The sequence below is a fragment of the Acanthopagrus latus genome, chromosome 23 (genome assembly GCF_904848185.1).
Source record: "Acanthopagrus latus isolate v.2019 chromosome 23, fAcaLat1.1, whole genome shotgun sequence".
Lineage (NCBI taxonomy): Eukaryota > Metazoa > Chordata > Actinopteri > Spariformes > Sparidae > Acanthopagrus > Acanthopagrus latus.
The window spans coordinates 21,281,596-21,292,217 of record NC_051061.1 but is presented as its reverse complement, the minus strand read 5'-3'; the positions used below and the strand labels follow the sequence as shown (position 1 = coordinate 21,292,217).

The window sequence follows — 10,622 nt, the reverse complement described above, 5'->3', positions numbered from 1 at the left end:
GGGGCGGAAATGGTTTTAAAGGCTGCTGAACTTACCAGACTGTTAGAACTCTTCTCTTGTGTTATATCCACATTACTGGTGATTATTTATGTGTTTGTTAAGTGTGTTACTATTTCTGTTTTGTGAAAATAGTGAAAAATATTGCGATGCTTGATCTTGTCACCTCATCCTGGTGCTCCGAGGTGCTTTTGAGGAGATTTGATTAGTCGATAAAGCTTAAAAAATGTTGCTGTTCTACTTAAAAGCCAAATGTTGCTCAGCTGTAATAAAAAAACCAGTATTTTTTCAAGCAGCAATCTCAAAAATGCACCGATTCCAGCTTCTTAAATGTAAAGATGTGGCTGCTTTTCTTCATCATTGATGACCGTTAATGATGAGACTTCATTACTGGACAGAAGAAAGTGTGATTTTTCCAGTTTTGTAAATCTGTTTTTAGACTAATCGATCAGTCAGCTGCAGCCTCACTAAACAAAACACACTCCGACGTCGCACTGGTTCGTTCTGTTGAAGTTTTTATTGAGATCAGATTATCAGACACGACGCTGAGATGTGCTCAGGTGTTTTCCAACATTCACACACCATCCCTGAGTGTGTGTGTGTTTGTGTTTCTTCTCGCCGTGTCCTCCTGAAAGATTCATGACATTTAACCAGACAGTGAAATCACTGTGGGTGTCGGCGGGGCCGTTACAGGTGATGTAATAAGATCCACGTCGGTGAACCTGATCGTGCTGGTGGAGCTCACCGGGGTCACCTGCAGGCCTCCTGCTGAGTCCAGGACGGATTTGTCCTCGGCACCTTTTTCAGTATGTTCAGATAATTAAAACGTGATGCAGATGTTCTGACCCTTCGCCCTCTAACTCCACCTGAATGTTTTCGAAGAACCGCGTTGCGGCGGGCAGATGAGGGTTGTGACGGCTCCCTTTGTTTACTAGAAGCGAAGGAAACCTGTTTTTCGAGTCCCTGCCGATCTGTAACCCTGGCTGCTCATAAACTGTGTCCAGATCACTCAGGACTCCTGCAGCATTCAGAGAGGAGCTCTCAGAGAAAACTTTCCACAGCTGTAACAGAAAGTTACCAAAGTGCCAACAGGAACCATGGCGCTGCGCCCACGTGCTTCCTCTCAGCCTGGAAAACTTTCTTTCCTCCAGAGTCCCAAGGTGGCTTCGGCCCTTCGACCTCGGGCTGTTTCCTCGCGTTCGGGCTCCATGCTGGAGGAGGAGCTGTCCTGTCCCGTCTGCTGCGAGATCTTCAGGGACCCCGTGGTGCTCAAGTGCAGCCACAGCTTCTGCCGAGCCTGCCTGCAGCAGTTCTGGAACAAGAAGAAGGTGAGACGCGAATGTCCCATCTGCAGGAGGAAGTGCTCCCTGACGGAGCCCACCGTCAGCCTGGCGCTGAAGAACGTGGCCGACACCTTCCTGAGGGAGCAGGAGCGCACGGCAGGAGCTGGACCAGGACCAGGAGCCGGACCAGGGGCCGGGGGGCCGGGGGAGCAGGCGGTGATAATGGAGGAGAAGTGCATCACACACGGGGAAGTCCTCAAACTCTTCTGTCTGGACGACTCTGAAGTCCTTTGCTGTGTGTGTCACACATCCAAGAAGCACCAGGGACACCGAGTGTGCCCCCTGGAAGAGGCGGCTCAGGACCTGAAGGTGACGCGTTCGTGTTGAGCTGCAGTTTATTATCAATCAGCTTTATACAACAAGTCCTCCTGATGCCTCTTGTTAGTAGATTCACAGCATAAATATTTAATATTTCAGGCTCACTGTCAGAATAATCTTTTGTTCCTTTTATTAGGCGGAGATGAAGAAAGAGCTCGTTCCTCTGAAGAAGAACCTGCGCTGCCTGTATGAAGCCAAGCAGGAGTGTGATGACACAACGGTGCACATCCAGGTATCAACAAACACACCAGAGATCCACGAAACACCAGAGCACTGAACCCGAGCCGCGCTGCTGCTGGTGTGTAAACACGTCAGCCGAGGGTGTAAGAAAACACACCCAGTTCATCTTCAGGGTGCCAAATCTCAGGTTGGGTTGAGGAACTGATACCAGAGTACAAATCCGAGTCTTCTTGTGGCATTTCAGCAACATGTCGGAGGGAAATATGGTACTTTTCTAATTGCTGTGGTTGCTGATGATGATTGTATAAAATATGTTTAGTTATAGATGAAACCATTTAACAGTTTTTAACAAGTTGAGGGGAAGAAAAGTGACGACAAATTTAAATGAAGGAACATTTTATGCTTCCGACTCTACAAATGTGAAACTTTGCTGCTTTTCCTACAAATTATTTTAATACTTTAATGTGTTAGTAATCATTTAAAAGTGAAACTATCGGCAAAATGCAACCTAGGCTTTTTTAAATTTTTTTTTTTTTTATGAATGAACGCGAGTCAAACCTTCATATAAAAGCATAATTACAACGAAAGAGCCACTTTTAAGATTTACTGTATTGTAGTTTTCGGGTCAGACTCATTTTCAGAGTGCTACCGGCACTTTTACGATAGCATCAAAATCTCTATTTTTAAAACAGTAAGAAGTCTGGACACAACATGAAACTTTGCTTGTAGTATCACCAGGGTCTCTACACATGAACACCAGCATGTGAACATTGTTTGTGTACTAAAAAGAAAGTTTTTGAACAACTCATGTTAGCAGTAGCTTGTTCCGCTCGCCGCCTGTCGATCTCTGAATGTGACGTAACCTGGAGGACAGTTAAGGTGGAACGCTCCTGAAGCTTAGTTCCATATAAATACACGGTTAATTTGTTGTTTTGCTGCTAGTGAGAAACAATATTGACGTTGACGTCACGTGAGATCTCGCGTGGATGGTTGTTGCTGGAAGACGGGAGCGTTCCATCTGAACTCTCGTCCACGATAAGTCGCATTCAGAGATCAACACTTCTCAGCTGGCAGGACGGCGGCGAGTGGAACAAGCTAGTTGTCCAAAAACTTTCTTTTTAGTAAACTCTGTTCACAAACAATGTTCTCAATGCTGGTGTTCATGTGTAGAGACCCTGGTGATACTAGCAGCAAAGCTTCATGTTGTGTCGAGCCTTCTTAGTGTTTTAATAACAGAGATTGTGATGCTGTCTTTAAAGAGCCTGTAGCACTCCCACTGAAAATCAGTTTGACCCGAAAACTAAAACACAGTGAGTCTTAAAAGAGCCTCTTTCGTTGTAATTATGCTTTTACATGTAAAACAGTCACTGGGGGTATTTTTCTGCATTTATTACTTTTTGATACTTTAAGCACATTTTATGATTATTCTCACACACGTTTACTTAACTTTTTTTTTTACAGTTTTGTATTTGTATTGTATTTTTCACCCTCCATCCACTGCATCAGTCACATTATTGCACATTCAGTGTTTGAACCCTCATGTCTTCCAGAACCAGACTCAGGCCACAGAGAAGCAGATCCGAGAGGAGTTCCAGCAGCTGCGGGAGTTTCTGGAGAAGGAGGAGGCGGCTCGGCTGGCCGCCCTGCAGCAGGAGGACGAGGAGAAGAAGGAGCTGGTGAAGAGGAAGTCGGACAGCATCACCAGCGCCATCCTCACCTCCTCTCACGCTGTCATCGCCATCGAGAATGAGATCGCCTCCAGTGACGCTCTCTTCCTCAAGGTGAGGGACGTTTACCATCCACACTCCTCTCTGAACTCTCCCGGCCGGGCACACAGTTTCTAATCCTCTCTCTTCTGATTTCAGAGTTATGCCAACATAAAGAAAAGGTAACAGTTTTCTCATCCTCCGTGTCTGTTTAAACCAGACTCGGCCTCGCTAGCCGTTCAGCACTGACAGATTCTGGTGTTTGATTTTATTTTTTTCATCTCACAGAGCGCAGATCCCTCCGACGGATCCAGGAAAAGTGTCCGGAGCTCTGATCGATGTGGCCAAACACGTCAGTTCCCTCAAGTTCCATGTGTGGGAGAAGATGGTGGAGCTGGTTCAGTACAGTAAACACTCACTTTAATCCTTTTTATTCCACCTTTTAATTCGTTTAACCTTTATTATAACTCAGAAATACACTGAAGTAACGGCTCATTTACAATACAGCTGAATACGAAACAATAGAATTCACTCCTGAATTTTTTTTTGTATGTTTGAAATCCAGTGAAAACAACATTTTTTTCCAGGGGAAATTGATAAAACGTCTCCTTTATTATTTGGTATTTAGTTACTTATTTATGTTGTAGACCTGTTGATAAATGTCGTGTGTCAGAAATGTTTGATTTTGTATTTTTTATTGTGACATAAGTAAAGTATGGAAGCCCTGAAGGGGCAAGGGAAACATTTTTTTTTTATTGTTCTCCTTTTTCTAAGCTCTAAAAATGTGTTTTCCATGTGTGAAACAGAGTGAAAAAAAAAGTATTCACTCTGTTTCATATAGTGAGTGAGTGAAGAAAATGCCTCTTGTGGTCAAAATGAGTATTACAGACAGAAACACAGTGAAACAGAGGAAAAAAAATACAGCTTGACACATGAACATTTTTTGGGGGTGAATGTCTCTCTTGTCCCTTCAGGGCTTCCGTACTTTACTTATGTCACAGTACAAAATCCAAAATCAAACATTTCTGACACACAACATTTATCAACAGGTCTACAACCTAAATCTGTAACTAAAGTGAATTTTTTTTTTTTTTTACTCCTTTCAAATGTTCACTGGTGAAAAAAAGATTTTTTTTTCACTCGCACCAGAAAAAAAAATAAAATAAAAAATTCTCCCGCGCCCCTCAGAAATAATTTCATAAGGCTACATCTTCTCTTTCATCACACCTGCTGAATGTTGGGTGCAGCAGTGAGACCAATGAAAATCTTTGGTCGCCTCTGGCAGATTTTTGGGGCCACGTGCGACCGACACATCTGCTTCACTACATCGCTGTGTTTGTCTGTTGTTTCCCTCTCAGCTGCGATCACTCTGGACCCAAACACCGCCTACTCCTGGCTGTCCCTCTCCACAGACCTGACCAGCGTCACCAACACCGGGTCCCTCAAGCAGCTCCCGGCCAATCCTGAACGTTTTGGCCACTTTGTGTTCGTGCTGGGATCAGAGGGCTTCACTTCCGGGCGCCATGCCTGGGAAGTGGATGTGAGCGACAAGCCGGACTGGATGCTCGGGGTGGTCAAGGAGTCCATCGACAGGAAGGGGCGCATCTCCGGCTGCCCCGAGGGCGGCTTCTGGATGATCTCGCACTACGAGGGCGAGTACTCGGCCATGACGAGGCCCAGCACCCCGCTGAATCTGGTGGGAGAGCTCACCCGAGTCAGGGTGCAGCTGGACTACGACTCCGGAGAGGTGACCTTCTCCAACCCGCTCAGCATGACGCCCATCTACACCTTCACCGACTTCTTCACCGAGAAGATGTTCCCCTTCTTCTGCCCTGGAGCCAACATTAACGGCAACAACCCCAAACCACTGAAGATCTGCCCCGCCAAGGTGGCTGTGTGGAACAGCGCCACATGGTGACTTTAAAGACTTAATCAATATGATTTAAAGATTAAAGCAGATGACGTTGGTGTGTGTTTGTGTGTAAAAAGAGCACGATGGAAGCAAAGTAGTTGAAACAGTATTGGTTTATTTCACTTGGGTTCATTTAGTGATTGACTGCAGTGACACACAAAGCGGTTGTTTGTTACCAGGGGACGGTTTCGCCTTTATAATCCAGGAATGCTGCATTTTGCTTCTCAGTCAGGGACTCTATCACGCTAAGCATCCCTGTCACGCTCTCCAGGGCGTCAATCTCCCCCTGGTGGTCAGAAACACACACAGTTAACAAGATGGTTCACACAGGAAGTCAATCCTCGTCTCTGCTCACACAAAAATACTGTCTAATGTTTGTTCGTACAAACAGATAGACGCTGCAGCAACACAAATGCTTTAAGTAATATAACTGGTTTATATTTGCTTTTGTCTCCCCTCATATGAAGACAGTGTGAAAACATTTTCATGAACTGGTGAGTTATAAAATAAAAAAAATAGGTTTTTATTTTAGTTCATATCTTTGTTGTGGAGATTTATTCAAATCTTATCGAAGCTTAGCTGTGATGTCTTTTTTTTTTTACTATTCTTACATTTTCTCCCCTAAAATCGTATGAAAATTTAGAGTTTTTTCTCGTTCTCTGTTCCAGAAATCTCCACTTTATTATCACCTACCCACACTAAACTTTTCCAGTTTTATTCCCATGGGTTTGTTCATATATTGTTCATTGTGCCTGATTTCTGGAAAATTGTATTCCAATATATTATTAAATCCAAAATTCCCTCAGTAAAAATCTTTGAGTGTAATATCTCAACAAAATGAAAAAAGAAATTTGAACCTGGTTTTATTGAATTGTTGCTCTGGAAATATGTGCAAAATTTATACCTTATTTTAACATAAAGCTTCAGAAAACCTGTAATGACAAGAATTCTGATCCACTGTTTAGACAGTTTCTGATATGATTATAATGTCAGGACAATATCTGACTTCTGCAACTCAAGACGTGTCGTCTAATATATCAGTCCTGCAGCCATCAGCCTTCGTCAGCAGGTGAAAAGCTGCACTAGAGTTTATCTGCAGTCAGATTTAACTGCATGCTGCCGTGTTTTAGGTCGTAGTTCAGACTGAACTGAATCATTGCAGAGAATTATCAGTGAGGTTAGTGTTGTTTGTTTTGTGACTCAGACACAGAAAAACAAACTTGATAGATTCAGTTTTATGAATGTGATTCTGATGTGTAATGATGACTTGCAAATGATAAGCAGCATGTCACAGTGTCGCTTGTATCAGCGACCTGTTCAGCTTGATGATCCTGCTCTCTGTAATGTCTTTACTGGGATTTGCATTAATTCACATCACTGAGCAAAGATCTGTAGAAATCACTGTGAGTGGTGGTGGAATTATTGCACCTCTTAATTAATAAAGCAATCTTATCATTAGGAGCTGAATGTCTCCTCTACAATAGCTCTTTTGTATCCTGTTACGACTGACTCACCTCCTCTCCACCCATGTCGGTGCGCACCCAGCCAGGGTGCAGCAGAGAAAACAGGATCTCGTCCTTCTTCAGCTCCTCTGCAGCACACAGTGTCAGCATGTTCAGACCAGCCTGAGAGGAGAAGAGAAGAGAAGAGGGTAAAGGAGGTGACGGGTCATTCGAGGTGATGGATGAGGAGTTTCACTCAAGGAATGTGAGATCAAGCCTTTGAGCAGCAGGTTACAGTGTTGGCAGGTTGTTTCTCACCTTGCTGATGCGGTAGGAGATGGCAGGGAAGAAGGAATATGTGTCTTTGACAACTTGCATCGAACCCAGAAGTGAGGTGATGCTGACGACGGCTGCTTTCCTGCTGGACATCCCGGGTATTTTACTGGCCTTCACGGCTGCACGAAGGAGAGGCAGGAACTCCTAATGATGACCAGCAGCAAGCGAGTCAACAAGAAGAAGCACAACTCGTTCAACGTGCAGACCGCAGCTCCCACAAATGCAATATTTAAGCGTTTCACACTTTCTCGCCTACTTACTTGAATCATGTACATAGGACCCATGAGATTGGTGTTCAGAGTGGTCTGCATGTCCTCTGCAGTGGTCTCCTGCAGGATGCTTTTGGACATGTACCCTGCATTGTTAATCAGCAGGTTGAGACCACCCGTCCCCACCTGAGCGCCCACCTGCTGGGAGCACTGTTTAATGCTACCAAGGTCAGCGGCGTCTGACACAGAGAGAGAGACAGTGAGAGAGTCAGTCAGCAGCAGACATGCAGATAAATATCACTACACAGGGCTGCTGGGAGCAGGACAGAGAGTTTGTCAGTATATAACAGAAAGACAGAGTGTATACCAAGACGTATGACGTGGACATTAGGATGCTTCTTTGCCAGCGCTCGCAGGGCCTGTAAATACACCAGAGAAGACAAGTTTTTAATTCAGAGGACGCACACGGATGATCACTTCACATCTTCTCACCTCTCAATCACTGCAACTTGCAAGTTCATTTACTGATTTTTGCTCACCTCAGCCTTGGGTCCATTCGGGTCTCTGCAACAGGCAAACAGCTTTTTCACTGGACATTTTCCCTCCAGCATTTGCTTAACCATCTCCAGGCCCAAGCCTCTGTTGGCTCCTGTGATAAGCACGGTGACTGGTTGCGCTGCCATTTCCTCTGCCTCTGTTTGCACTGTTCTCAGTCTGAGCGCTTATATAAGACCCCGGTTGAATGTTTGGTCTTTAGCCTGACCACACCCACGTTCTCACGTCTCAGTTTGTGTATAGAGCTGCTTCCTCTCTACAGCAAAATCTGAGCAAGTCACTGTGACTTGTTAGGCGTGTAAAGCCTAACCTGATAAGGTGATAATGTTCCAACATGCCAGATTAAAAGGAGGAGCGTCGGGTTCAACTGTGTCCTAGTAACGAATATAATGAAAAGTGACCTGACTGGAGCGCTAAAATACACCCTCCACTGTGTCCACACAAACTCACCGATCAGGTTGCACATTACAGATCTTGATAATGCAAGTCATACGGGCGCGCAGACTAACTGATGCAGCACATTTGACAGTATTGTGTGGTCTTTGGTGAGCTTGGAAACATTTGCCGTTGATGAATTGGAGCCATTAGTGACTCATACCCTGTTGATGTTTCGAAGCACAAATAGCTTCGAGAATGTGAGCTTGGAAAACAACACGAAGACAAACCGCGCCCGACAATCGAGCGATTTGTTTAGAAATAAAAAAAACCAATGTGACTACAAATTCTGAATCTATTGAGTGAAATCATCTGAAGAGGTTCTGATGTTTTGTAGCTGCAGAAAGTGACACCAGACCAGCAATAAAGCAACGACAAGCTATAACGACTGACTTTAATATGTACATATTTTCATCTGTTCTACTGGCACTAAAGCTACAGGAGTGGTGTTGCTGGCTGGGATGCCGGAGAAGCGTTCCCACCACACGGCTGCACCAGTTCTGTGTGAGAAACGGCACATTTTGAATTTCTGACAAAAGATTTTTACAGCGGCTCGCAAATCCTTGGTAAACAAACTGCATACATGTCAAACCTAATGAGTAATTTACATCGATAGCACAGATTAAAATCTCATGTTTCTTTAAACAACTGAAAGTCTTTGAAACACGGTGGACTTGCCTGACAAACAAAAACAAAACAAGAAGAATCTCACGCTACTAGCACATTTTTCACTTGTTTTCAGAGAAATGAGATTTCTCCTGTCTGAAAACCAATTTGTACTACAGATTTAAATTCTTAACGGGCAAACTAATGATTTTAAAAGGTGGATATTCATTGCAGTGAGCAATAAATACAGCAAATGTTTACTTGTAAAGCTCATAAATCGGCTTTTTAAACTGATCAACACCTCTCCGACATGGTCTCAAAAAAATGTTACCATATAAGCTTAACAAAGGGCGTATTTATTTGCAGGGCTGTTGCACTGGATGGTTTTATATTATGGTATACGTTCCTGTTATTTTGTCCATGCCCTGCATCTCTAACATGCACGTCAGCAAAAGCAAGCTGGTGGCAGGACGACTCACACTGACGGACAGCAGCAGAGAGCAGGAAGAAAGAAACAGGCAAACAATACTGTCAAGAGCAGTTTGTTCAAAGAGAAATCAAATAAATAATGAAATACTTGAGACGGCAGTGTGACTGAGGGCGCCGCGCTGACGAGGCCCGGCTGTTTACTGATGTCCATCGTTGAGACTGATGCTCTTTGGATTCCTCCGCTGCTGGTGAGCGTAAAACGAATGTGTGCGTTCGACTGTATAAGCAACATGTAAAAAGTGTCCAAATGGCTTTATGAGAAAAAAAAAAAATTAAAAATTAAAAACCTCACTTGGTGTGTGTGCACTGCAGTGTCACTTTCAAATACACCAAACAACATTAAGTGTGACAAAACACACCAACGACACAACAGAGGACACACACACACACACACACACACACACACACACACACACACATACACACACACACACACACACACACACAAAAAAAACATCCCTCGACTTTCATTTGGCAGCAGGTTTCCTTTGGCTGTCCAGATAAAACATGGCAGTGTCTTGCTCTTGATCCATAAGCACACACACACAGTCAGCCACACACACGCACACACACACACACACACACTCAGCCACACACACACACACGATGCAGCACATAACATGCACATACACAGATATAAATACATACAGTTTTTCATTAAATGCACTTCTGTGTCCACAGCTCTCCACTTTGAAAATAGGAAGGTGCATAAATAAAACGTTCCTGTAGTTATAGAAAAGGTCCATGCATGTCCGGCACCTCCGAGTTCACAGATGCTGAATGTGGGGGAAACACGAGGGCCGCGTGCCATCCGGCTGCATCCCTTTCCACTTCTGTCCCTCTCTTACGGCTGCGTTGTTGTTTCTTCTCTCTCTGGCAGTGTTTGAACAGTTTATTTGTCTGTCTCTTCCTCTCACAGATGGGTGCTGTCCTGCATATCGAACCGGTGACTCTCTGACAGCCCGGCGCCGCACTTCCTGTTGCTGCCCTGATTGGGTACCAGCGAGAGGGGGTCTGGTCTGATCAGGTATCTGCAGGTGGGGGAGCGTGGACAAATAGGACTCTGTTATATGTGTAGTTTTTTGCGCTGTGCT

General features: G+C 44.4%; 3 protein-coding genes across 6 annotated transcripts in view; 1 reads left to right on the top strand and 2 right to left on the bottom strand.

Moving 5' to 3' along the window:
• The first annotated feature begins 64 nt into the window (after window positions 1-64).
• On the top strand, window positions 65-6,914 carry trim35-12 (tripartite motif containing 35-12). The gene is made up of 6 exons (XM_037088044.1): window positions 65-1,649; window positions 1,795-1,890; window positions 3,389-3,619; window positions 3,704-3,726; window positions 3,833-3,951; window positions 4,903-6,914. Exons 1-6 carry the CDS (start codon window positions 1,095-1,097, stop codon window positions 5,460-5,462), a joined length of 1,584 nt encoding a protein of 527 aa, XP_036943939.1. The 5' UTR covers window positions 65-1,094; the 3' UTR covers window positions 5,463-6,914.
• LOC119013485 (C-factor-like) lies at window positions 5,581-8,666 on the bottom strand. The gene is made up of 6 exons (XM_037088055.1): window positions 7,983-8,666; window positions 7,811-7,862; window positions 7,495-7,682; window positions 7,217-7,378; window positions 6,971-7,081; window positions 5,581-5,742 (listed from the first exon to the last, which is right to left on the bottom strand). The coding sequence occupies exons 1-6, from the start codon at window positions 8,124-8,126 to the stop codon at window positions 5,629-5,631; spliced, it is 771 nt and encodes a 256-aa protein (XP_036943950.1). The 5' UTR covers window positions 8,127-8,666; the 3' UTR covers window positions 5,581-5,628.
• A 147-nt stretch (window positions 8,667-8,813) lies between these two features.
• The window catches only part of LOC119013477 (potassium channel subfamily T member 2), a 41,738-nt gene continuing 39,929 nt past the window's right edge, over window positions 8,814-10,622 (bottom strand). For all 4 annotated transcript variants that reach the window (XM_037088036.1, XM_037088037.1, XM_037088038.1 and 1 more), the window contains one exon: window positions 8,814-10,559. In XM_037088036.1, coding sequence (XP_036943931.1) covers window positions 10,442-10,559 — 118 coding nt within the window. In that variant the 3' untranslated portion in view covers window positions 8,814-10,441. The remainder of the gene's footprint in view (window positions 10,560-10,622) is intronic.